Source organism: Pelodiscus sinensis, chromosome 9 (assembly GCF_049634645.1).
Source record: "Pelodiscus sinensis isolate JC-2024 chromosome 9, ASM4963464v1, whole genome shotgun sequence".
In the NCBI taxonomy this organism is placed as follows: domain Eukaryota; kingdom Metazoa; phylum Chordata; order Testudines; family Trionychidae; genus Pelodiscus; species Pelodiscus sinensis.
The window spans coordinates 63,784,221-63,812,163 of NC_134719.1; the positions used below are offsets into that span (position 1 = coordinate 63,784,221).

The following is a 27,943-nucleotide window of genomic DNA, read 5'->3' on the forward strand; positions in this document are numbered from 1 at the left end:
GAACTGCAAGCAGCTTATGGACAATCTATACACAGGGAGGCAGAATTGACTTGTGTCTGCAAATAGTTGGGGTGCAGAGTGAGAGCAGCCGGCTTCAGCAGTGTTACTGAGCATGCTCAGTCCAAGCCAAGCAGCAAATCTGGGGGGCGTGCGACTGACTGACTCTGAAACGAAAATGTGGCCCTAGTTACTAAGTTGAGATTAGGTGACCCTGTGTGACATTATGACCTCTTGAGGTCCCTTCCAGTTCTACTACAGGTTGAACCTCTCTAGTCTGGCAACATCCATGGTCCGGCATGATTTGAGTTAGCCGGGTGTCCACTTATTGTGGGTGTGGCCAAGTTTCCCGTGGTCCCATAAAGTTTGTTTACAGCCACCATTCCTGGCTCTCAGGGTTCTGTGTTGTTGTTTAGCTCTAATTTCCCCCTCAGTGTCTTCTAAGAGCCCAATAAGCAGGGGAAGTGTTGGTAATGCGGCTAGGCAATATTGACCTCCTGCGTTCCGGTAAATTCTCTGGTTTGGCACCGGTCGGGCCCTGAGAGTGCTGGACTAGAGAGCTCCAACCTGTATTCTAGTATTCTCTGATCATCACTAGGCTGTTCTGGCCGGTGGGCTTGTGTCGAGGCTGCGGGATGGAGATGAGATGTTTGCTCCGTCGTGAATGGAGACTTGCTCTGTCGACCAGCGGTTCTCTTCCTCCATTGTGCCTTGGCGGCCTGTTCCAGCCCCGCCGGTGTCTGTGAGGATATTTCCACTGGTTTCCATGGGCACTAGACTGTGGCCTACGCCAAAAGAAGCCTTCCCTGGATTTATCACTAATCGTCAAGAAGTGGCAGTCCTCTGTCATCTTCAGGAGGTCACCGGAGGCTGGTTTGTCTTTCCCTCAGTGGGTGGAAGAGCCCACAGCCACCTCGATTCGCCTTCCTAGCTCCTACCTCTCTTCCAGTCCCACTCATTCCCCTCCCCCTCCATTTTCTGACTCTCTTTGCTCCTGGCCAAAGTCCTCTTATGTGGAGTCCTTGACTCCCAGCCATTGGAAGCCTTTCACTCCAGGGTTGGAACACAGGGCGAGGGACTCTGGGCCTGACCCGTCGCTTGCTAGAGACGTTCTCGATAGTGAGATGCTTAGCGAGGTATCCGCTGCCAGGATCTCAGCAGGGGAAGGAACAGGGTCGGCTTGCTAGTGAACGGGCCCCGGGGGGCTGAAATCCTTCCTTATATTCCATTGACTCATCCTCTGTCCCCGTTCTTGGCTCAAAGTGAAACCTGGCGGGATGGGGACTGGAGGGTCCAGCACCTCGCAGGATGGAGACCCTCGGTGTAAATCCGGAGCAATTCCAGTGAAGTCAGTGGGGTCCCCATGGTGCCAACCCCGGATACGTGAGCAGAGGACGAGCACCCTGGCGTTTATTGGCCGATGCTGCTCATTGAACCTTTCTGGGGCTCCTCAGACTCTCCTGCGCCCCTGGCCCCCGATGAGAGCCGGGCAGCCAGGTGTGCTCATTGCAATGGCTGTTCCAGCCTGGCCCCAGCTGTTAGCGAGACGATAATCCACCAGCTGAGCTGAAGCTGGCGACAGCTGCACTTGCATAATCATGCTGAGAGTCACGGAGGTGTAGGGGAGTTAGCAAACGGGAGCTCTCCCTCGGCAACATGGGGGGGGATGGTTTGACTGTCCCTATAGCTCCTTCTGCACTAAACAACCTAGTTACACCATTGGGAAGAGTTACTTGGGTCAAGGCATCAACGGGATTGTTTTATCTATTAAGTGTTGGGCTAAAAACTCTTGTAGGGTGTGACATTGGCTTGGGTGAGGGCGGACAGAGAATTTCTCTGGAGAGACTTGTTGGGAAGACTCAACGTTTCTGTGGAAGAAGGGTTTTCCAGTGAGTCTCCCTCGCAACTTGGCTTTCATCATGGCTATTGTTTAATGATAAATAATACCAATGGCACTCAGCTCCTATCCCGGGGTAACAGTTGGGTGCTGTAAGGCTCCAGAAAGTAACTGTGTTCACCATGATACAACAGGCTGGTGTAGTGGGGCGGAGTGGCCGCCCACGGAGCTGGAGGCGGAGAAACCCCCCTGGGAGCCATTTTGGGCCCAGCCTAGCCCCTCCCAGTCACCTGACAGGAAGCCAAGGGGCGTGGCTAGGACTATAAGAACTCTGCCAGGGAGCTCAGTCAGGGCCCAGCCTCTGAGGGAGACAGAGGCCTGTCCAGAGCTCCTGGATGAGGAGGCTGAGAACAATAGCGATGGGACAATGTCCAACAGGTATGAGACCATCCCGAGCTGGACTTTCCCAAAGTGGAGGGTGAGGGAGAGGCTTGGAGATATGTTGGCTGATGTTAGATTCTGATTTGGGCTTGTCTTGCGTTCTGTTGGTGTTAACTCTTCCGCGCCACTCTACCTGGTTGGTGTCTCCCAGGTACCGTGAACAGAACAACTGTTCAAACTGCCTGCGATGCACGGAAGTTACAGGTGTGTTCAGGGAAAAGGAGTTTGCCTTGATGTGACTGCCAGGTGGGCATGGTTCTGTTTCATCGGTTTGAAAGGATGGTGTAGGAACAATATTGCAAAAGTCCAAACCACAAGCAGAGATAGGGAATGGACCAGATTGGATGTGGACTCTAGAACCTACTTGAAGATACTGTCTGGTCAGAGCTGGGAAATGCAAAGGTGACAGGTGAAGATGGGTCACCTTTTTGGATGGAGACAGGTTGGAGCAATGAGGTTTGGACGCGGCCCTGGATTTGACAATCAGAAAGGTTCGGGCTCTGTGGTCCAGGTTGGTCCCATCTTTGGGTTCCAAGTACGGCTACCCAGCCCATCCACATCTCCATGAGCAACCCCCAACCCATCAGAAGGTACTTGACCTTGGCATGGACTTCCCAGAAGGACCAGTCAGCAACGTCCTTGCCCAAGGGTAGCTGCGAGAAGAATTTGGCTCAGAGAAATTAGTATAGATGATCTGAGAATTGTGCAAATAAACATCACAAAAAACACCTGCCAGGTGCCCCCGGACACCTTACGGCTGCAGCACACCGGGTCACAGCCAATGTTAAGGGCTCTGCAGCTGTTAGTGGGGATTGAGCCCGGCCCTCTATTCAGTAAGGCACTCGAACGGTCAACAAAAGGGTTGAAGTTACGCACATGCTCAAGTACCATTCTGAGTCAAGACCACTGTCTTTAGGGCCACATGCTTCCCATTCATTAATACTTCAGCCGACATGTGATCCTCCAGTCTCCTGTCCTAGGTAAGGTAAATGGTATTACAAACAGCATGTAGGGATCTGAACCCCTCCTCCCCCCACTTTTTCAATACTATCCAGATGAAGGACTCATGTCGAGTCTTTAGATAGTACAGCAAGAGGGAAGGTTGCTAGAATGGACCAATGTTTGATCAGGGAAAGCCAGGGTGAGAATGGGAGACCATTTTTTTCATCACTTTAGTGCCATCTACTGGTGGAATTCTGTTATTACTAGTGCTGGGCAAAATGTTCTGTGTGAAACCGTTTTTTGGTGAAAACGCAAACACAACAACTGTGAAATATTTTGGGTCGGTTTCGTCACATTGTTTCTGTTGAAAAGGGAAAAAACCCAAGTTGTGAAAAAAATCAAAACATTTCATTTTGACCTTGTGCGAAACTAAGCCTTTTGATTTATTTTTTTGGGCCCAAGGTGACTTTTTTATTTTAAAAATGTCTTTTACGTTTATTTAAAAAATAAAAATAAAATAGTCAGCACTGAAACACAAACCTGTTGAGTTTGTTAAAATGAAGTTGTTTGTTAAACCTGACGCTTTTACTTTTTCATTTGCTGGAATGTGGAGCCGATAAGTTCTTAGTAGTTTCAAGCCAAACCATGATTTGTTTTCCAGAATTATCAGCAAAAAAGTACATTGTTCATGTAACCATACCAACTTGAAGTGACATATGCAGGATGCGCCTATTAAGGATCTGTCTTCTGGGCCTATCTGACTGTCAGACCTGTGCACCTCACAATGCTAAACATATTGGATACATCAACACTACAAGAAAAGACCCACAATATAGCTGGTCCAGTTCAGCTGACTCAGGCTTGTGGGGCTAATTGCTGGGCAGATATTTGATCTAGAGTTCTAGGACTTCAGACTCTAGGATCCTGCAGGGTGGGAGAGTCCCAGAGCCCTGCCTGAACCCAACAGTCTACTCACCAATTAAACAGCTCCTTAGCCCGTGCCTCACAAACCCAAGATAGCTGGTACCAGCGAGGGTCTAATTGCAGTGTAGTATAAGTGTTGCATAGGAAATCTGTGGCCAAAAAGGAAGCAAGTCTTCCAGGACCCAAAGACCACTGGACCATCCATCTTCTCTCAGGGAATCCTCTAAGCTGGGTACAATTTAGGCTGAGATAAGGGAGCAACTTGAAAATCTGTCTTCCTCTAAAGAAATCATTGGGTGGTTCTCCAACTGTCCATGCTGTGCCAGCATCTGACCTGCTAAAGAAAGAGGCCAGGTGGAACGGTTCTTGCTGAAAGACTTCTCATTGGAAAGATGAGCCTATGAAGGGCTCTTTTGGTGTAGGCTGATTGGCACGATTTTCCGGAAATGCTTTTAACGGAAAAGTTTTCCGTTAAAAGCATTTTCGGAAAAGAGTGTCTAGATTGGCACTGACGCTTTTATGCAAAAGCACTTTTGCAGAAAAGCGTCTGTGCCAATCTAGACACGCTTTTCCGCAAAAAAGCCCCGATCGCCATTTTCACGATCGGGACTTTTTTGCGGAAAACAAAGCTGAGCTGTCTACACTGGCCCTTTTGCACAAAAGATTTGCACAAAAGGACTTTTGCCTGAATGGGAGCAGCATAGTATTTCCGCAAAAACACTGACAATCTTACATGAGATCGTCAGTGCTTTTGCAGAATTTCAAGCAGCCAGTGTAGACAGCTGGCAAGTTTTTCTGGAAAAGCGGCTGATTTTCTGGAAAAACTGGCCAGTCTAGACACAGCCCAGATGTTTATGGCCTTCATCTCCGTTGGTCTTTCAGGTGCCACGGAATTATAAAATCTTGGGAACTCCCTCGCTGAACAATCCCCAATTTGGGTCATGCCCCCTTCTTTCCCAAGAGGCACCCCACATTTTAAAGCAATCTGAGGAGCTGTGTGGGCAAGCGCTTGGACAAGTTTTAACCAGAAAGCTGGTTTTGACCGTTGCTGCGGTCGGCCTGCGTTGTCCACTGTAATAACACTAATAGAGGACGCTTCGGATGAGAACAGAAATGAGGCAGCAGCTTCAAACCTGTGTGTGGCCTCTTGCTGTTTAACCTGGTGGAAGGGAGAGTCCCATTTCAACCGTGGTTCAGTGGGAAGAAATGTACAGTTAAAGAGCGATGCTCGTTAGCCCGGCAACTGACGACAGATGGATTAGGAGATTGTGAGACAGCTGCACTGGAGATGCTCGGGACAGGACGTGTAGTGTCCTGGAGGTTTAAACCCTTCTCCAGATCTTTTCACAGGTCACAAGGACCAGACGACACTGCCCAGGACTGGGATGGGGACAGAGATGTGTTGAAATACACACAAGCTCTGCAGAGGAGGGCATGCCGGGAGTGACCCATGTTCTGTTCCCTCCTTCAAGGTGGGAAAGTATCAGAGGGGGAGCCAGGTTAGTCTGTAACTCTAAAAACAACAAACAGTCCAGTGGCACCTTGGAGACTAACCAAAAATATCTGTAGGAGCATGAGCTTCCGTGGGCAAAACCCACTTCCTCAGATGAGTTGGAGTGCGGGGGGGGGGGGGGGGGGAGGAACCCAGAATTTATAACAGAAGAAGGGGGGAAGGGAGGAATTATGGATGTTCCATTATAAAACCAGCCTTCCTTATATTTAACACCTCATGTATCTCAGCAGCTAAGTATGGGACACTTCCAGTCCACTCAATTAGCCTCATTAGCACCAGTTCTACAATTGACAGGCATTTTTTTTTCTTTCTCTGTTATAAATTCTAGGTTCCCTTTCCCTCCCCTTCCCCGCTCCAGCTCATCTGAGGAAGTGGGTTTTGCCCTCGAAAGCTCATGATCCAAAATATTTTTGTTAGTCTCTAAGGTGCCACAGGACTCCTCGTTCTTCGAGGTGGGAGTCGGGGCAGGAATGTAATGCACGAGAGACCTCCGTAAAGCTCCCTCATTGGAAACTAGAGGGCTGGACTGAACCAGCCCCGATGCCTGGCGCCGTACGTTCAGCTGAGAGCAAGAGCAGGACCGGAACACCTGAATTCCCTGTACCAGCCACTCGGCAGGATACTTGTGACGTGTGACCCCAGAGCTGGATTTTGAATAAGCGAACCTGGACTAGGTCTCACTTAACCAATGACTCATGATCTGCTGTACTGTTTTCCAAGGGAAAAGGCAAAGGCAAACATGGGTTTTTGGCAACATTTTGTAGAATAGAAGAGATGGGCAAATCCAGGTTGGTTTTACTTGGGAAACTAAGAAACCAAGGTGGTTTAATTGTGACAGTGTGTGTATCATGGTCCTGTGTACTCAGAACACCCCGCCCGCCGTTCCGGGACATGGGGTGTTCTGATCCACTCGGTATCTAGCTAGATGGGCAGGTATGTTGACCTGGATTAAGTGGGTGTAATTTCACCCTCCCACCCCACATGTGAGCTTGTCAGGAACTACTGATGGATATGGTGGACACTGACTAATATGCTGGTCGTTACAGACATCCCCCAGCTAGGTTTGACCTTGCTAGCATGAGTTACCCTCCTGGGAAACCGCTGCTATTTATGTGCACCCAGAGTCCTGGGTGGGTAGGGTCAGCCCATGCAGCTGCCCTGGGCTGTGTTGGCTTCACTGCTGTTGTAACTTCCGTTAGCTCTGATCTAGCTAGATGGACGCCAATTCGATTACGTCTACACAGGCTGCAGTTACGTTGCCCCAGCAGGAGAGGTGAGAAGGAAGCTGTGTTCAGAGGAGCCAGTGACTCTGTGAGCTTCGCCTCCGTGGCTGGTTTTATTCAAATTTGGGGGATGCTGTTTTCTGATTCCAGGTATTTTTCATAATGCCTTTGTAACTGCCACCAGGCGGATCTGAATCTGAGACCTCAGGAGCTGAATATAACAGCCTGTACCACTGAGCTAAAAGCCAGCTGACTCCCAGCCGCTGCTGTAGAGGTCTCTTGGTCTTAACTGTTGCTGTGGTCTAGGTACCACTTGCATTGCTCAGTAACCACCGTAGGTGTGTGGGTTACACCTTTTTTTTGTATTTGTGGAATCTTTTCCAAGCCCCGGCTGCTGGAGGCCAGTGACCGGCTGAGAATTTTGGTGGTTTTTTTTTTTTAATCAGACTCTCTAGCTTTTGTAGTTGAAGAGGAGTAATGCTTGAAAATGTGACCCAAATGCACCGAAGAGGAAATAAAAAAAATCCAGACAAAGAATGGTCACTCTATTATTTTTTTAAAAACAACTCGCGATTTTTTTAAGTGTCTCTCGTGGTTTTGGAGGCTTGACTCATGATTTTTGAGTGCTTGGGGTTAGCAATAGTTCTGCCACATTGCCATGAATAAATCACAAGAAGAATGGGAATGATCCATCCTCTCAAGAAGGGGATAGGCCCTAGGGAGAATTACCACAGCCACATCAAGAGGAGCCCTAGATGCTGAAATGTTTACACTGATCATTTGTTTTTAATTCTTGTGTCCGTCAGTCTGGAATCCAAGCCATTCGTTTGCAGGGTTAGGGCCCTAAAATCCGAGCCTCAACTGGTGTAAATTAGCAATTTATCGCAGCTGTGGATCTGTGCCCTTAATTAACACGCAGACTGCCATGAATTATTTTACCCATGATGCAACACAGCCAACGTCTCTCGCCCCGATCCTGCAAGAACGTCCATGGGTGCTTAAACCTCACGTCAACGAGATGACTCGTTTGCTTGAAGTTAAGCTCCTGGGTTTGTCTGCAGGGTCAGGGGCTAATTCAGGTGCCAGGCGACATGTGCTGGTTTTTTAAAAATCTGTTTCAAACAGAACCAAATAACACAACGTGTTCTTTTCCCTTTTTATTTCCTTTGCAATCCTACACGTTTCCCACAGGGCTTCCAGCAGAAACGTTGCCTTTTGTGGTTTTAATTCTCCTGTCCCTAAAAGTCTTTTTTTTTTTTTTCCTCTCCCTTCTGTTTGGAAACCCCATAAACGTTTAACTATCCCACCCCAGCAGCTTAAACTAAGGGTCTTTGTCAAATAAAACTGGTCTTTACAGGTTGTTATGAGCTGCTTCCTCTGAATGGGAGCGTGCGCTCCACCAGAGGAAGGAAACCGTAAAGTTCTCGCAGCGAGAGAGAGACAGATTCGGTGAGTGCTAGTTGAAAGCTTTAATTGAGCACAGGCTCACGTCTCCTGAGGGCCTTCCAAGAGCCAATGGAAAGAGATGATTTTTGGACCGAGAATCTGCTTGGACCCTTCTTTTAGTTTCACAGACAGACAGCCACCGAGAGTGGAGTGATTCTGGGAAAAGGACTGCACCAAGTGACTCACACCTGCCTATCCTTCCCCTCCAACTGGAGATAGCAGGAATGTTTTAAAAGAACTTTCTTTTGAACGTTCAAGGTCCGGTGGCACCTTGAAGACGAATGAATTTATTAGGGCATACGCTTTCGTGAGGAGATCTCAGCAGCATAACCACGAGTGGTTAGGGCTGCGGCGAGGGAGAGGAGGTCGCAGTTTTCCCATGCCCCAGAGAAAAGGGGCGGCTCTCCCCCTCGCCACGGCTGTTTGGGCTCTTCCAGGACCTACGTTGCATGTGGGTAGGTCCTCCAGATGAAGCTAATGTCACATACTGCCCAGATTGCCAAGGGGCAACTCTCGAACACAGCCCTCCCTCCGCTCCTTGCCCTCTCACCTTCCGCCCCCTCCTAGAGCTCCATGTGCCCCCCCCCCAGTGGGATGAGGGGGGAGGATGCTGAGGAGGGATTGGAAATATTTGCTGCAGCTCTGTGGGGCATGAGCCGGGCTCCACGAACAGAGACCCGGGCAGTCTTTCCAACAGAGAAGATCATTCTCATTTTAAAAACGGCAACTCCCTTGCGCTCATCGGGAGGCTAAAGATACTTTCCCTTTAGGTTTGTGCCACACAGTTCGAGGTCCCCAGGGTGTATTACAGGGCCCCCGCTACAGAAAGGATGTGGATGCTTTGGAGAGAGTCCAGCAGAGGGCAATGAAAATGATTCGGGGGCTGGAGCACAGGACTCATGAGGAGAGGCTGAGGGATTTGGGCTTGTTTAGTCTGCAGAAGAGAAGAGTGAGGGGGGATTTGAGAGCAGCCTTCAACTTCCTGAAGGGGGGTTCCAAAGAGGCTGGAGAGAGGCTGTTCATAGTAGTGAGGGATGCAGAACAAGGAGCAATGGGCTCAAGTTGCAGTGGGGGAGGTCTAGGTTGGAGATTAGGAAAAACTATTTCACTAGGAGAGTGGGGAAGCACAGGGCTGGGTTCCCTAGGGAGGGGGTGGAATCTCCATCCCTAGAGGTTTTTAGGTTCCAGCTTGACAAAGTCCTGCCTGGGATGATTGAGTTGGGGTTGGTCCTGCTTTGGGCAGGGGGTTGGACTCGATGTCTCTTCCAGCCCTGGGATTCTAGAATTTGCCACAGCTCGTCCTACCAGTGTTCCGTCTGGAAAATATTGCCTGCCAAGTAGGGGCCAGATGCCCGGCTGGTCTGAACTGGTATAGCTCTGTGCCGATTTCAGTGGACACCCACCAAAGCTCTGGTCCCGTGTGCCTCCGTACAGTGTGGGCAGACCAGTGGGGCCAATTAACAGCTCATCTAAACCCAACTTATCCCAAACCCGAGAGGAATCTTTTTCCAGGTCAAGACAGTTTGAATAACCCTTTTAATGCTTATTGTTTTCACGTATTCGTGACTTCTGCCCTCTCCTTGCGCTGGGGATACCCTGAAAAAGGCCTTTCTCATGAGGCTTCCAGAGTAGTCGGGTAGTCTCAGATGGTTGAGGTTAGTTGGTGCCAGTATGAAGACAATTGGTTGCTAAGACTTTTCTCCCTCGTTCCAATATAAATCCAAGAGCACGCAACTCCATTGACTTCAGACCAAAACATAGAGGCAGATTCTCAACTGGTGTAAACTGGCATAGCTCCATCGACTTTCATTTCTATCCGGTCAGAATCCAGCCCACAGACTGCACTGGCGTTATTCTGGATCGCCACTGGTGAACTGCAATCAGACGCCAAAATATTTAGCATTTTAAATACTGTACCCCTTAATGTGGGTAGGGGGTAAAGTTGCAGCCTCTCTGAAGCCAATGACAAGAATTGGTTATGACATCACTGATTCTCTCCGACGGGCTATTCCAAAAGGAAAAATTAAAAAGCACACCCGCCTGAAATCCTCAGCCGTGCAAACCGAAGGAGTGGGGATGAGGACGGTAATTTATTGCAAAATCTCTGAAGAAGGGGCACAACCCATTAGCGTCTTAATTGCTCCTCCTAGATTTGCTGCCAAACACTCTGTAGTGGAATGTGAGCACACACTTTTGTGGTGCGTAATCTGCACGGCAAATTCTGTACTTTGCAGCTGATGATAAATAGATCTTTCAGAGGCTGTATTTTCTTGTGTAATAGACGCCAATTGCAAGTACTTTGTGCGGAGGAATAATCTCTCTGTGCCAAGTAAAATACAGTGCAAGTCTGTGGCGTGTTTTTCAATGTATTGTTAGTCACAATCCGCCTGACAGAACACGTTCTGTGCCAAAGATAATGCTCGGCAGCCCAATGCCAGCTTCAGTCCGAATGGGCTTTTCTTGGATGTCCTCCTCGGTGTGGAAAATGATTTTCTGTTTTTCCACAAAAGCTTAATGAGCTTCATTTTAAAATCCTATTTCAGGATCAGACGGCCAATTCTGTAGTCAGGGTCCTCTCCTGCCTGGATTTCAGGCCTATCCAATCGAGAGTTTAATTAATCCCCACAATACCTCTGTGAAGCAAGTACTATATATCCAGTCTATAGGTGGGGAAACTGAGGCAGGGAGCAGCGACATAACTTTACTCATATTCACAGAGGAAGCGAGAGAAGAAGGATAGGGAAAGTTAAGATGGGAAAGGCTGGAGCTGTCTCGGTGGGTTCCCCTTAGTCGAGCCTCGCAAATCTGCAGATATCCATGGACCATGACTGTGGTTCACTGATGGAGGCGGATCCAAGTTCTATCTCTTGAGAGAACGCCGGTGTGCAGATCCACGGATCAGATGCAGGAACAAATTGTGTATCTGTGCAGGGCTCTGCCTTTCGGCAGCAGAGACGTAGACTAGGAGATGGTTCTCTGCTAGCTTCTTGATTGGCTTGGGAGGGACGCGGAGCGGTAACTTATGAGCCAACCCCAGTAGGGGATAGTTTTTATGCTCGGCTCAGCGCAGGCCATGTTTCAGGGAAGTAGATTTCCTTCTGCCAAGGGGAGCTGGATGGTCCCAGCTAGGAAGGGTTCCTCATGCTCTGACCTCTCTTGGTAGCCAGGGGTTGTCAGGCGTGGCTCGGATTCCTACTGGGCGTGGCTTGCTGAGTCGGATATCCAGAGAGCCTGTCTCAGGGAAGGGGGCTGGTGGCTCCTCCCAGCAGAAGGGTTGGGTGCTGGAAGTCAGCGTGTAATAGGTTGGGACTCACCGCTGGGGCACCTCCTGCTGGCCATGCTGGGAATGACAGTGCAGCCTCAGCGCGCCCTCTCCTGGTGTTGTCTCCGCCACTGTTACCTGTCCTTTTGTCTCCACCCCTTTAGGCCCTGTGTCCTGCCTGGGTCCTGGTGGCTCTTCCCTCAGCGTACCCCCCACCTGACGGAGCCCACATCCACGGTGTTCCCTTCCCAGGGAACCCTGTTATCTCTAGGCCCACCTTTCCTCACGAGCCCCGTTCCTCAGGGGCAAACTGCTGTCTGAAACAGCCTCAGCAAGTGGGGGCAACCCGAGTACCATCTCAGACTGGGAGTTTACTAGGCCGGAGTTCTCCAGCTCTTCCGGAGTACTGCTCTGGGTACTCCTAGCTGTGTAGGCAGTGGGTTCTTCTCTCTCCCAGGCTGGGGAGAGACTGACCTCCCTCTGCTGCGTAGCCCTTTTTATATAGGGCCCAACCCAGCCTTGATTGGCTGCCTCATGCCCTCTTGTGATTGGCTCTCAGAATCAGCCCGCTCCCAGGGCTGTTGTAACCCCTTATATACCAGTGTGGGGGCAGTAGCTCCCTCACACAGGACAAGCATTGCTGGTTGAAGACCTGATTTGCAGTTCTCTGAGCTGTCACTCAAGCGAGGAGCTTTCTTGGTGTCCTCCACAACGGGAATGTGGATTTGTAAGAATCCCTTCCGGCAAAGCCTGTTTGTGCCTGTGCTTATGTCCCTTCCCATTTCTCAGACTGGGGCAGAGGAGAGACATTATCGTGTGTTCAAACGCGGATGTTTATTTATTTATTTTTTTTACAAACCAAAATGTGGAGATTGCCGGGAGAGGAAGGAATGTCCGTCCTATAGCATCTCTCTGGTTCTTCTGTCTCCCCCCAGCTGCCCGGATTATTGGGAGAGGTGGGTTTTCTTAAGAACATTTGGGAAAGAAAAAGGGTGCATCATGGCGGTTCCTTGTTGCCTAGAGAAAAATGGGATTTATCATTATCCAGTGATTCCCTTCAAGGGGCAGGCTACCCCACCACATTGGGCAAGGCACTAGATTATGTTTGGACAGTTGGGTGACATCTTTCCGTTTCTAGACAGCACTAAGATTTGTTCTGTGTATTCCCTGTCGTGGCCTCGTACAGTTATGCCGATCTGATCTTTCAACACATTTGGTTTTAGCTTCTGTGGCATGCTCCTGCTCTAGGCATTGAAATGTACCGCTGGAAGTCTGCGAGGAGTGATTTGCAACCTGGCCAGATGTGAGACGCTTACAGCGCTGCTGATTTCTGTATCTCGCATAAAATGGTCCTGCTTTGATAAAAGGATGTTCGGTGGTTGACCTGGGGAGCACCGGCCTGTTTAGCTCCAGAGAGAAAAAAGTTTGGTTATATTTTATTGGCTGTTAAAATATTTCTGGTTTCCATTACAATTTTGGTTCACATTGTTGTGTGTTCAAACGCTGATGTTTGTTTGTTTATTTTTACAAACCAAAAGTAATCATTTTTTTGTCCACGGTTTTTGTTTTTTCGTGGGGGGGGGGAAATCCATAAGGCCAGCTCTAGGAAAATTGTCCAAGAGGTCATGTTGCCAGAAAATCTCTGTCAGCCTCAGGTGTCCTCCAGGATTTCCAGACAGTCCCTCACCAACATTGAGAGGGCAACTTCCAGCTTTGTCTAGTGGTTAGAACATGAGGACTGGAGCCTCGCTATCCCACATTCTTCTAACTTTATGACTTTGAGTGAGTCATTAGCTCCCTGCCTCAATGTACTCCTCCGCAAACTGGGGCTGAGGTTAATATGCACCTAGCAGCAGCGTGGTACATTTTAGGCCTTTAAATTATTATGAGAGCCTTCGATTAAGGTTCAACAGAAGGGCAAAGCATTATTATGGAGCAGGGCCAAATTTAAAGCAGTTGCCTTCTGCAGTTCATTGTTGCCGGTCCCTTGAATTATCCAGATTTCCAAGTTGAGGGTTGTTCGTTATGACTGATTAAGAACAGCAAAGGACAATTATTTGATAATATAGTCATCACAAGGAAGTCAAGATTACTATGCCATATTGCACAGTCTGGAGTCCAACCTATCACTCATTTCCCCCCAGGTTCTCTAAAGCTCTGATCATCATTATCCTGCCTCATCTACTGGGAATTTCTGGGCTTCCATTTCTCATCCTTTTGATTTCAAATCTCTAGGTAGCCATTAGACTTTGGCAGAGAACCATTCCAAATAGTCGTCATTCCAAAAGGTTAAGAGACGGCCGATGGAGTAATTTATTAGCTAATGTGAAATGCATTCAGGGTACATAATAGGCTAAGCTGGGTCAGATTCAGATTTCTGTTTACGCCGCTGCAAATCTAGAGAATTCCAGAGAAGACAACCGAGTCCCTCTGCATTTCCACCATTACGGACCAGCTCTGAATCCGGCCCATCATTTGGCTAATTCTGCAGAATCTTGCTGTCTTGTATGAATTGCAAGAGGTGCCGAAGAAACTACCAATTCTTCCTTTCTTTAGGCCTATCATCTTTCGTCGAGAACCTGCTAATAGCCGTCTACTGGCGTCAGTGAAAAGAATGGGAAACAGTTAGTTTTTTAAATAGCTCTAAACTCTTTAATCCCACAGACTCCACACGCGAACAATGTTAGATAAAAAGGTCTTTGTTCAGCATTCGTGGAATGCAGTGCCTTTTTGGATGTCCCGTTCTTGGACGGTCATGTAATCTGGAAGCCAATAACCAGGCTCAAGTTATGTTGTTCCTGGATCTTCGAGGCCATCGTTTTTCCAAGCCTGGTTCAGGAGGGACCCATAAAATGCATTAGTGGTTTCGATCTGGATTTCTAAATGAAAATTTGCTAATGGCTCCAAGATGCATGCGTTACTCAGGGAAAGGACCGAGCGAGGTCAAAACACATTTGGATATCAATGAAAGGGAGATATCACGGTCGGAGGTCTGACCATAATTTCTTTTTCCCGTTCATTTGCATCTTCTATTTTCCCATAACATTCTCTCCATGCTGTGAAGTCCAGCACCATTGATCCAGTCCTCCGTAATGAGAATGAACAGGATTTGGCGCAGAAGGTGCTCTGTAGCTGATGTTCTATTTGAGGCCTGCACGTTAAAATTCTAAACAGACGACATATTGAGCGCAAATACCATTCTTGTGTACCAGGGAGGCCAGTTGGCATTCTTATCACATGGGCCATTGTCTGTGGGGCCCACATGGGCCCTATGTACAAAATAACATGTCAAAGTGAATTTCCAGATACCGGTGGAACAAGGCTATGTAGTAATGACGCTTCCCAGCAGCAAAACTAGGCCACTGTAGGACTCAAACACCAGAGATTTGCATGAATCAAGTAGGAATGAGTAAATCTTTGCCAAACGTAGGGAGTTCTGGGTGGCTTTGGAGAGCGTTGTGGTTGGTGCAGAGTTTCGAAAAGGCCATTAGGAATGTGCAAAATGCCAAGCAATGCTTTGCAATCTGTTTTTTTTTAAATTCTCTTTGCAAAAAGACTTTGAATTGCCCCGTGCAAAATGTCCTTCATTTTCCATTCTCCCCAACTGAAACCCACATGAATTTTTGTGTACAAAGTAAGAACAAATGAAGTCACATGTGTTCCCAGCCAGTGTGAGAGAGAGGCTGAAAGGTGCAATGAGGCAGCAATCTCATTTGGTCTCCAGCCAGTACCACAGTATAAGCAAATAAGAATAACGAGGGGGAGCTGTGTTAGTCTGTAACTTTAAAAACAATGAGTAGTCCTGTGGCACCTTAGAGATTGAGCGGATCATGGATTTAAAAGTAGCCATTTTTTCTACAAAGGAATTTCACTAATCAGTTAGGGTATATCTACACTACCACCCTAGTTCGAACTAGGGTGGTTAATGTAGTCATACGAACTTGCAAATGAAGCCCGGGATTTGAATTTCCCAGGCTTCATTTGCATGTTTCCGGGCGCCGCCATTTTTAAGCCTAGTCCGAACTATCTAGTTCGTGCCGCGTGTAGCCGCGGGCACGGAGTCCGCACTAGTGGACATTTAAAAATGGCGGCGCCCGGCAACATGCAAATGAAGCCCAGGAAATTCAAATCCCGGGCTTCATTTGCAAGTTCATATGACTACATTAACCACCCTAGTTCGAACTAGGGTGGTAGTGTAGACATACCCTTAGAGAGACAGATTGCAGAACTGGAATTCATCAAGTGTGGCACTGTTACCCCGGGCTTGACTAAAGATATTAACTGCTTGGCGCATTACAAAGCCAATTTCTCCTGCCTTTAACATCCGCATTTTCACATCAAAAGCTATGAATGGGACACATCCAACCCACTTCAGTAGCCCCATTAACACAGGACTGCAATTGACAGGTACTTCTTCTGCTGTTCTGTATATCTTGGATTCTGTTATTTCTACTCTAACTCCTCTGAAGAAGTGGGTTTTGCCCACAAAAGCTCATGATTCTCTCTCTCTCTCTCTCTCTCTCTCTCTCTATATATATATATATATATTTGTTAGTCACTCCAGTTGAGGATAATGGGTGAGATTCTGCACAGCACAGAACATCTAGCCTGTGGGGATGTGGGTGGAGCTGGATTTAGGATACCTTCATGCCCACTGACTCCTGCTCTTGAGAGCCACCCCCTCATCCTAAAGAACTGCCGTATGGATGGCAGTGCTGCCTGGTATCTTCTCAGTGCTGCGTGTTCTGATCCCGCCTCTGACACATCCTGCTCTGCACCTTCCCCAGCTTGCTCCTACACCAGGGCCTGCGTGAGAGTCCTCTGACCACAGCCTCTGCCAATACCTAGACCCAGGGAATATATGGGCCTTTAACACAGGTCTCACAGGGCTCTAGCTCTTTTACGTGATGCACAGGGACCAAGACCACGGTAAGGATTTTGACTAATAATCTGTAAAAACACACACACTATTTTGTGGTGTGCTGGAAAAATGTAAACACTGGAGGGATGCCCTCCAAGTGCTCTACTTTTTATGAGTCTGGTCCAAAGATGGTGGGTTAAATTCTGCCTTGATAGGCATCACATGCAATCCATTAACTTCAATGAGTCACTGAAGATTTAAGAGGGCAGAGTACGGTCTGCGCTTTTTTTTTTTTTTTTGCTGGTTTTCCCCAGGGTACAAGTTCCCACCAGACAGGTGACAGGTACTTTCCTCCTTCAAAACTCATACACATCCATAAGCATTGGAGAATGAAATCACTAAGAACTCGCCAAGCCAGAGAGCAATTGCATATTTCCACCATGTTTTACGATGACTCCAAGAACTCTGGGAGGTGTTGCCACCTCACCCGGCCCCCTTTACCAAAGTTTGAGAGCTAGGGTTGGCTTGAAGCGCTCAGCCGGGCTGATAGATATGAAATGATATCTCCAAAGTTGGTTTTATTCTTCTGCTGGTCCAAACAAAGATACCACTAGCTGTTTGGTCCCTGAAATTCCAGGGGTCCATCAGAATACTCTGTGGTTCTCTGCTGATTTCTTTTTACTCTGACTTAGGGGCTTCTCGCGTGACTTTAACCTGTACACAGCTACAAGTTGTGTGTGTGAGTTTTTTCCAGTTCAGATGTTCAGAAATACTTTTTGAGGCCTGGTACAATTATCTTGCTCTCCGGACTTGCTGCTTCTGGATACCACAGAGACAAATTGCTTAGTAAAGTTTTCTAAGGGCCTTTTCCATGGTACTTTGCTCCTTTACCAGACAAGATGATCACTCACAGGGGTCAGGAAGGAATATGATGCTGACCTATTGGTGAGGCAGGAATTTATGCAATGAACGAAAAGAGATAGGGGAAAAGAAAAAAGTTGTTTTGGTGGGAAACGAGGCCACGACAGACAAGGAAAGCCGGCAGGCAGATACGCTGCGGGAGAAGGTGAAAATGGAGTGAAGGCATTTTTAAAACCAGGTTGTATGATATTTGATTTGCCTAAATGCCATGAAGGGATTTTTGGGTCGTAAGAGACATCAGGAGACAGGACTGAGGAGATGAGGAACAGATGGCCAGAGGTGCAGATGTGATAAACCTGGTTTTGAAGCCTGCAAAGATTTATTCCCAAGTTTATTTTTCCCCTCTTGAGTAGTGCTATAGACTGCATTGTTAAATGTGTGTGTCGGGTTTGGCAGAATCAGGGTCTTGTTAATGTGATGTGGACAATGGGCCTCCATGTTTCCATATATAAGGGAGGGAAGGGTGTCTTGTAACTTTGTAGTGATAGTGCTGGCTTTGGAATGCTTGTGCATAGTTTGGTGCCACTGTGTGTGTTTTTTAAGAACGATGACAACATGGACCAGTAGACTGTAGCATGCAAGTGTTGACCAGTTATAAACACAGCCTAGGGTATGTCTACATTGCAATCCGAAGCACCACTGGGTAGAAGTCACAAAGGGCATGTCGTCACTACCTGCTGGATTGATGGCTAGCGATCGATCCAGCAGGGGTTGATTTATCATGTCTAGTCCAGACACATGCAATCCGAAGCACCACTGGGTAGAAGTCACAAAGGGCATGTCTTCACTACCTGCTGGATTGATGGCTAGCGATCGATCCAGCAGGGGTTGATTTATCATGTCTAGTCCAGACACAATCAATCAATCACAGAGCGCTCCCCTATTGACTACGGCGCTTCACCAGAATGAGTAGTAGAAGGGGAGTTGACAGGAAAGCCTGGACCACCATGAAGATACCACAGCAAGAAGACCTAAGTACATTGACTTCAGCTACGTCATTCATGTAGCTGAAGTTGCGTAACATAGATCGATGGCCGCAGGGGATAGAGGGGTGGACAGGTCTGTGCTGCTATTTCTAGCTGTACTCCTGCTTGCAAACCTGATGCAACTGCACCTCTGCTTGCAGCACAGACATGCCATAGATTCATAGTTTATAGAGCCAGGGGACCACAGTGACCCGTTAGCCTGACCTCTATAACTTGTCATTGGCAAGCCCTTTAAAATGTGTTTGGTTTTGATTCGTTTCCCAAGGACCCATGTGATAATTCACATAACAATTACAACATGTAAAATCAAGTATAAAACAGCGAAGGAATTCCAAAGACATGCCTTGGAGCCTATCAGATCCAAGCATACATTGTGGGAACCGTCTGACCTGGAGACCTGCTGGAAAACCCTGCTACAAAAGGAGAACTAAGGCATTCCACTGAAGAATTGTGGAAGGACGCAAAGGGCTGTGTGTGTTCGTGAGGGTGGGTGGGTGGGTGGGTGGGTAAAAAATCCCAACTAAAATCATATCCATAGTAAAAGGGAACCCAGATACAGCCAGACTTAGCCTTGTATGGAGGATCTAGCGAGATGTTCATTGGCTTTATGAAGATGCCCAGAGTGTGTTTTCTTCCCAGTAAATACATAGAATCATAGAATATTAGGACTGGAAGGGACCTCGAGAGGTCATCGAGTCCAGTCCCCTGCCCTCATGGCAGGATCAGTCTAGTACTGTCTATGCCATCCCTGATAGACATTTATCTAACCTACTCTTAAATATCTCCACCAATAGAGATTCCACAACCTCCCTGGGTAATTTATTCCAGTGTTTAACCACCCTGACAGTTAGGAACTTTTTCCTAACGTCCAACCTAAACCTCCCTTGCTGCAGTTTAAGCCCATTGCTTCTTGTTCTATCCTCAGAGGCCAAGATGAACTAGTTTTCTCCCTCCTCCTCATGACACCCTTTTAGATACCTAAAAACGGCTCTCATGTCCCCCCTCAATCTCCGCTTTTCCAAACTAAACAAACGCAGTTATTTCAGCTTTGCTTCCTAGCTCATGTTCTCTAGACCTTTCATCATTCTTGTTGCTCTTCTCTGGACCCTCTCCAATTTCTCCACATCTTTCTTGAAATGCGGTGCACGTTTTGACGATTCACACCCATGGTCTTATTATTCCAAATTCCTAGAAGGGGAGATCTGGGCCTTTCTGGTTGGATCAGGGTGACATTTGTGCCCAACATCAGTGCTACATCGCTGTCGGAGATGCAGACGGAACTAGATCGAAGCTAGACGGGTGAGGTGACCTCTTTTATCCGACCATCTTCTGTTGGTGAAAACTTGTCTCTCTAACAGAAGTTGGTCCAATAAAAGATATCACTGTACTCACCTGGACTTGCTGCGCCCACACACTTGTTGTTAGTGCATGGGATGAGGCACACCACATACTTGAAGTATGCGCAGGACTCCCTGGTCTTGAAGAGCGTGTTGTACGGGGTGTGGATCAGCATAGCAGTGGAGATGGGTTCCCACTGTGTGTGTCGCCATTATTGCTTAATCGTACCCCGGAGAGGTTCCAGTGCATGGATTTTTAAAGTATAATTGTGTGGTCTTGGCATTGTGTTATGAAAGGGCAGAGCAAAGTTTGTGTGGCTCACTAAACTGGGCAGTTTTCTGACCTTAACAAATTCATATATATATATATTTGTAAGTGTCACCTTAACTCTTACCATCCTGAGTTTGCAGTGCTTGGTTTGGTGCAATGGAACAATTCTGTTCATGATTTTTTACCCCGGAGTTATGGATATAAGTTCATTCCATTTTAACATTTGGGTTTGGTCGGCATGGGGGGGAGAGGGGAGGAGACAGAGAGAGCATGTGAAAAGTTGCGATTGGGAATTTCCAAGGGAGTTGAGAGAAATATTTTGTGCAGGTTTGGGAGCAAATCCTCATGTTTGGATCTCTTCCCTCCCTCCTCCCCCACTTCTCTCTAAACCCTCACTAAAGCAGTGACAAAACTGACCACCACAACAAATGCTGTCCAAGGCCCAAAATAAACAAACTGAAGAAAAATAGAGGGGGTTTTTTTTTTTTTTGGTCACTCTACTCTCTTCCCATTGTATCAGTTTTTAGGATTCCTGCTAGCTATAAAAAATATAAATTCACAGAAAGATTTCTTCCCAGTTTTAGCAACTCTCAGGGGAACCCAAATACATCTGCACTCTGCTCCCCAAATTGGCACTGCGTTTCCAGAATTTTCAGGGTTAACGGTTTTGGCCTTCAGCACCATGTAACAGGAAAATTAACTTTTGTTGATAATCTGGAGTTGCCTAGATTGCTGTCGTGCGAAAAGTGTGCCTTTAATTATGTCAGTGTTAATTTCTTTCCATAAACAAACTGAAGGATGGTTCTGAATTCCAATTCTCAGCCCTTTCTCCTTCTAAGTTCCAATTATGTAGTGTGTAAAGCATAGGCATAATATGGTGGAGGATTTATTTGTTATCGGTATTTCAAATATAAAAGGAAATGTCACTCAGGCAAAGCAAGGACCCAGTTGGGCAAAGAGTTATGACCACACGCAAAGCTACTTTGGTTCAAAATCTCCTGGAACTCCGCAAGCAGACTGCTCCACCAAAACCTTGTTTTGGGGTAGGGAAGGGGTGATCTGGAAAATATGGAGTTTGACTGAATGAAAATTTGCAGAGAAAGTATCTTTTTTTCCCAAAAAAGTATTGCCATTGAAATACACCAAACCTGATTTTTTTTTCTGTTGGCTTTTGTGGCAGAAAACTTTCCGATTGTTTTGTCTACAAAATGTCAACATTTTCCATTAAACAAACCCCACCCATTTTTCTACTAACTGTAGTGAGTCAGACTCAATACTGGGTGCTTATCCGTACTTTGAAGCCCGGGGCTATATCACAATGCTTTTGTTTTCTTGCTGGAATTACTCATTCGGCTCCCAGCTTTAACGTGAAAAATCTTTCCTGCCGTGTCTGGCAATGTGCATGATGCTGTACAAAGATATAGTCAGAGGCATGATGCTCTAAAAAAGCTTACCGTAAGGATCACGGGCAAAGGCAGGCAGGACTAGCGGCAATAGCTTGGGATGCAGGAATGGATGCCAGGGATCAAAGCGGGTGTCGGAGTCACGTTGAGAGCCCAAGTGAGGAATTGGGCCGGGGGTCAACACTCTGCATCAGTCTCGGTGTTAGAGTGGAAGGGGGTCGACCAAGAATCAGGCCCACGTCAGAGCTAAGGTCAGTACGGGGCGTTCACAGGCAGGGTTGTCATGGCAACGAGCTAGGGCTCCATCTTGTGGCTGGGCCGCATCCTGGGGTTATGTAGGTCCAGGAGCCAATCAGGAGTCACAAAGACACCGGTCGGTCAGGTCACTAGAGGCGGAACTTCCTGTGGCGCACAGCCTCTGTGGCGTGGGCCTGCCAGGTGGCAGCGGCTGCCCGGTGGCAGGGCGGGGACGTTGGTGGCGGGTCAGGTCTCCAGACTTGCGTCCGAGTCCTGCCAACCTTTCCACTTGCAGACACGAGCACACAGATATCGTGCCCTGTGGTTGCACGTCTCTCCTGTTTACCCTCTTTCTGCTTCCTCGTCGCAGGCTCTCTGTGGTGTATATACAGCCCCTCTCGCCACAGGACCTGCGCGCCTCCCGCCACCTCTGTGAGACAGACCTCTAGGGCTCTGCTGTTGTCTCCACTGGGATGCCTACAGAGACTATATGGTCAGCCCCAGACCATATAGGAATTGTAGGGTGCAACAGGGGGCTCAAAACATGTCCTAGGCTAGTGCCCTACCAGTGGCTGATTCTTCCTCTCTCTCTTCGCATGTACTGAGTAACCTGGACAACCAAAGTTCAGAAATGGAAACCAAGGTGCTGAGGGTGGTTAAGAACAGCCAGACTGGGTCAGGCCAAAGGTCCATCTCTCCCAGTGTCCTGTCTTCCAACAGCGGCCAGTGCCCCAGAGGTAGTCAAGTGTTCCCTCCCCTGTCACCCATTCCCAGCTTCTGACAGAGGCTACGAACACCATTTCTACCTAACCCGGCTAATAGCCATTGCTAGACCTGTCGTCCGTGAGTGTATTTAGGTCTTTTTTGAACCCTGCTATAGTCCTGGCCTTCACAACATCCTGTGGCAAGGAGTTCCACAGGTTGACAATGCGTTGAGCTTTTTCCAAGTTGCCTAAGGGAGTTAGCCCCTCAGCTCTCATCGTCTCTCTGTCCCTGTAATTAACCCAAGGAAACCTTGCTTAGCTGCCTAGCAATCTGAGTCCAGATACTTCCCGTAATGGGGTGAGTCATGTCCACGCTCCATGCCAACTGATGGCAGAGGTGACCTGGCCAGGGGTGACCTTCACATGAGTCACTGGAATGCAGCGTTTGCTCATAATTTTCCGTTCGGTGCCTGGGGTGAGGCCTCTTTGCTTGACCTTTTGTTTTTTGGATGCTGTGTGTGTGAGTGAGCTGTGACTCACTGCTATGTCCCTTTGCTCCAGGAAGAACCAAGCAAATCGCAAGGATGCTTTCAAGGCTGTTTCCAGGATGCACACTTATTCTCTGGCCTTTTTCAGGCCTTCTCCTTTGCCCCCCTCCCCGCCACTCCCCATAGCATCAAACCTGTGCCTCTCACACAGGAATGTAGCCATGGTCTACCTACTCCAACATCCTGTTTCCGACCGTGGCCAGTACCAGATGTTTCAGATGAAACCCCAAGAGAGCCCCGAGGAGCTGGCTACGTTCTGAGGAATGTTTGGGCAATGAGAGAGCCATGATTCAATGGTCCACTCCTGCCTAGGGATTTCAAGTGAAAACAGAATGTTTAGCATCTTAGGGTGGGTCTCTATGCAGTTAGGGCTCTGATTGGTGAGCCCTTAATATGGATCCTCTTGAATCGGATCACAAGAGGCGGCGTGGTGTGGTGGACAGAGTCCTGGAGTGTCATGCAGGAGTCCACGCGCCGTCCTGTGGCCCTATAGAGCCTCACCAAAATATTTACAATCGTGAGCTTTCGTGGGTAAAACCCACTTCCTCAGATGGGTTGGAGTGGAAATAACAGAATCCAAGAGCTATATAAACAGCTTCTCATTGGAGACCTTCACTACTGGGCACCTGTAAACGTCACCAGTGACGTCTGCATTCCCTCCAGCTCTTCTTTAAGGGCTGTGCTGCCTCGTGGTCTCCGATTCTAGCAAAACAAAAGGCTCCCGGTTCAAATGACAGGTGAGGAAGGGCAGACATCTCGTGTAAACCGAAGGGCCGATAGTCAAGCCGTCTCTTCTGCTCCAGGGAAGTCTGTCTGTTCTTAGCGCCCACCGGGCAAGATGCTGGGCAGAGCAGACTTTGGTTTTTATGTGCCTAGCTCTTCTCATGTTGGACCTGTTAAGGGGTGGGGATTTTGCTCAGCTGTTTATGTGGAAGATCCAGTCTGTTAGCAGAGAAATTGAGTGAGGTGCTGCTTGTTCTGACGGATGGCTCCTAGGTACTTTTCTATTTCATCCCCTGTGCTGTGTTTCCTGCGTTATCTTTTCCAGGGAATCGGAGGGCTGAAGGAATACACGTTGCCAATATAATCCTGTTCTAAAACAACAGCAAAGGCTGTGCAGGGATTATGATGGGGGGAAAAAATCGAATTTGTTCTCTGTTCGCTGGAGCTGAGCCAGCAGTGCCTAACCGTTTAGTCTACGGATAAAACCGCTGTTCATGGGCAACTTATTAACCCATCACAATTTTCCTACCTTTGTTTACCATTGCATCTTGCATCACGCAGCCCAAGACTCCCTGGTCCCGGAGCACGGGTGGAGGGGAGAGGCAGCATGTGGCCCCAGTCTCCCCGGCCCTGGAGCATTCTGGGGGCGGAGTATGGGTGGGGCCAGGCTGGCACTTCCCCTGCCTAGCATACCTGCCACCCATGGTCCCAGGTTCAGAGCCCCTGTTGGTGTTATGCTTGCTTGCATCAGATTTGTGAACTAGCGTGTGCAGTGTTATAAGGAACGGGGATATGCACCGTGAATCTTTTCCCCCCACACAAAGGCAATGAAATCGCCCAGACAAGGATTATTTTCTGTAACGTTTGCAGCTAGGACTATACAAATATATGTACATGCCATTGCTTTGTCTTGACTGTAGCAGGAGAACTGAATACTGGGCCTGTTAGCCAGCAAATAAATCGGGCTTCTCTGTCAATCTAGCTGTTAAAAACTCCAGGCTCATGCACACAGCCAAATGCGAGAGAGAGTTTTCCTTGTGCAGAAGGGGAGAGAAAAAGATTGAGAAACTCCCCAACCTTGTAGAGCTCCTACCAGCGCTCTTCTCTCCTTCTTTCTCCACAGACACTCTTCCATTGCTTACCTGATAGGTGCAAACCCCTCAATGCATGCGTGGCCAACCCACTGTGGGCAAAGAGCCAAAATATCAGTGGATCCAGCGCGAAGAGCCGGGGCAAAGTTGTCGAGCAAAAAAAAGGAGTCCCCGTTTGGTCAAGCAAAAAAAAAAAAAAAAGCTCTGCCCTTTTAAGAAAACACGTTTAGAGGCTTTTTGGCCACATCAGGCTCCCGCTGGCTGCGGGGGGAAGAGGTTGACACGTAGGCTTCTTGTTATAAAGTGCAGATCTTCCAACCTGGGGGAATGGAAACCAAACCATGTGAGTTAGGGGACTAATCATGCAGGCCAACTAGTGGTTCCGGACAGTGGTCCCTCTCGTTTTTTCCCTTCATGGGCAGAATAAATTTTGTGACGTGCACCAAGGCATGTGCAGATGTGCACCACCAGTAGAAATACATGCTGCCGGCTGTGGGGGCTTGAGAGCTCTTCTAACCGGCTGGGTGGCACCAGCAGGATCGACAGCCCCGCAGCTCTTTAATGAGCCCCGCCCAGCCCAAAGCTCCATGCTCTGTGCTGGGAGAGGGGCGCTTCTCCCCTAGCGACAGCGGCAGATCCTTGCTGAGGACATGTGACTGGGCTCTTGGTTTCTCTCTCTCCCCCAAAAGATGCCGAGATCTAGACTTGCTGTGTGAAAAAAACAGTAAATGCCGATGCTTCAGAAACACGAATAGTCTAGGTCCTGAGCTTCACCCGTCCCATTTTCTCCCCTTCTAGATGATCAGCTGAACTCAGAGGAGAAGAAGAAGAGAAAGCAGAGGAGAAACAGGACCACCTTCAACAGCAGCCAGCTCCAGGCTCTGGAAAGAGTCTTTGAGAGGACACATTACCCCGACGCCTTCGTACGAGAAGACCTCGCCCGCAGAGTCAACCTCACTGAAGCCAGAGTGCAGGTAAGCAGGGACAAAAGACAGGAGTCCTCCTGTCTCGTCCAGGTACTGCAAGCAAGCCATGGCTGTAGTCGTCATCCGGCTGGCTGTAGAGATCCAGAACTGGCCTCAAAATCATAACAAGGGTAGAGGTCTCCTGGCCTCTCAAACATATACATGCCAGATGGATCCTTCGTAAAAGCTCAATCGTCTTTAATCGGGTGGAACATTAGGGTTTTATAGAAATCAAATGGGGTGAGGCCAGGGACCCGGACTGAAATCACAGCCCCATTGCTTTAGGTGCTGTACAAATCCATATGAAAACAAGGGCCAGAATTTTCAGACGTAACTTAGAAGCCTGTTTTCCTAAAGCCTCGCTGAAAATCTTAGGCGCTTGGGTGCCCGTTACTTTTGAAAACGGGAGCTCCTCTGTCTCGGAGGCGCTCTTGAAAAATTCATCCACCACCCCACGTCCACGTCCACGTGACAAATCCAAAGAATCGACTAGCGAATAGGATCCTGGCTGTAGAACTTCCCAGCCAACTTGGGATTCTGCCGCAGGGAGCGAATTCGCTGTTAAGGTCTGTGGAAGCAACACAGCTGCCGACCTTATCGGGTTTGGCCATCAGAGACAACCCAGCAGCAGCTGGGAAGGGGAGTCTATTTTTGTAATCAGATTGGCAGCACAGGCAAAAAGGCCAAGTCGCACACCCTTCTCCAAAGTGAGTGGCGTAGGGTTATTCGCTGGGGAAGACAGAGATTCCTACGGAGGCATTACACCCAATATTGAATCATGGTGGCAACCGTACGCTACTTTTGGGGGTAGAGAAGAAGGTTCTGGAGTCATGAGGGAAACCTCAGAAGGTCGAGATGTTTGGCTCCGACTCCAAAGCTGGGTTGTGCATCTTGGCTTTAGCCTTCTTGCCTGAGCCCAGAAACACAGAGCTGTCCGAAACTGAGGGAAAGTGAAACCCGTTGCTCCCAGCCTTATCCACGGGGCAGACACTTGGGTTCCCCCAGAGGTTCTGAAGAAGGCATGGGTTAGCTCTGATTTAACCAGGACAGATCCACCCACTGCGCAGTGAAGAGCCGCACCTAGACTGGCATCGCAGGGCGCAGTCCCATTCCAGAGCTCTGTACGTCTCGGTCATCACCAGAGTCAGGCTCTCGCTTGTTCTTACACGTGAGAGTTTCACCGAGCAGGGTTTCCCCAAGACACGTGGCTGATGAAGGTGTGAGCAGCTTGAGTTTGAGAGCACAAGGGTAGGACGGGCGGGGCCCATCATCAGGATCCAATGAATGAAATTGGCCTTTTGGATCCTGATGATTTGTTGGGCAAAAGGGAAAGAGCTTGGGATGGGGGGATTTGCGTGTGTGAGAACACACCTGTGTGTGTGTGTGTGTCTACATTTGTTCATCAATAGATTCAGAGAGTTGAAAGCCAGATGAGACTAGGGATGTTAAATATCGGTTAATTGAATAGTCGATTAATGTCATGAATTCTTACCGGTTTCTCGACTATTCTATAGCCCCTGGGGGTGGGGCCAGCAGCCAATGAGCTCCGACCCCACTCCCAAGGCGCCCCCTGTTACTCCACACTGTATCAGAGGCAGCAGCGTGAGGTGCCAGGCAGGAGCTGGTCCACAAGAGGAGCCAGTTTAAAAACTAGCTCCCCTCACAGATCAATTGCCCGTTGCCCTGTGCTGCTGCTTCTGATACCGAGGCAGCAGTACAGGGTGGCAGCAGCCCCTGTCGGGGGGACGGGTCTGAGTGCCCAAACACAGCAAGCCGGAACCGAGTCGAGCTAGCTGCCCGACCGGCTCCTAATACACTTTAAATACAGAGCCACAGCGGGGATAGGTCCTGGACCTGGCGCAAGCCAGAACTGAGCCAAGCTGCTGGCCAGCCTGCTAAAAAATGTACTGGTGGGAAATGCGTGTTGTCTATAGCAGTAACCGATACGGTTCGGTTATCGGTTAATTGGTTAATCGACTAGACTGTTACACCCCTCCAAGAGTCTGTGAGATCCTCCAGTCTAGTTGGGATAGCGGGCGTGGGGAAGGGGAGCAGCCGTTGCCTCCACTCAGGGCCGGGTTCTGATTTCTGGCCTGTCTGTGCCCTTCCCCCCCCCCAGGTCTGGTTTCAGAACCGAAGAGCGAAGTTCCGCAGGAACGAGAGAGCCATGCTGGCCAACAAGAACGCCTCCCTTCTCAAGTCCTACTCCGGCGACGTGACTGCGGTGGAGCAGCCCATCGTCCCGCGCCCCGCTCCGAGACCCACCGACTATCTCTCCTGGGGGACGGCCTCGCCTTACAGGTGAATGCAG

General features: G+C 48.6%; 1 protein-coding gene and 1 long non-coding RNA gene across 3 annotated transcripts in view; one reads left to right on the plus strand and one right to left on the minus strand.

Moving 5' to 3' along the window:
• The window catches only part of LOC142830626 (uncharacterized), a 33,687-nt gene extending 12,135 nt beyond the window's left edge, over window positions 1-21,552 (minus strand). Inside the window, exon 1 of the long non-coding RNA XR_012906067.1 lies at window positions 21,416-21,552. This is a non-coding gene — a long non-coding RNA (uncharacterized LOC142830626). The remainder of the gene's footprint in view (window positions 1-21,415) is intronic.
• The window catches only part of PRRX1 (paired related homeobox 1), a 64,698-nt gene that overhangs the window by 26,993 nt on the left and 9,762 nt on the right, over window positions 1-27,943 (plus strand). For both annotated transcript variants that reach the window (XM_075937007.1, XM_075937006.1), the window contains exons 2-3: window positions 25,466-25,641; window positions 27,752-27,933. In XM_075937007.1, the coding sequence (XP_075793122.1) occupies window positions 25,466-25,641; window positions 27,752-27,933 (358 nt within the window). The remainder of the gene's footprint in view (window positions 1-25,465; window positions 25,642-27,751; window positions 27,934-27,943) is intronic.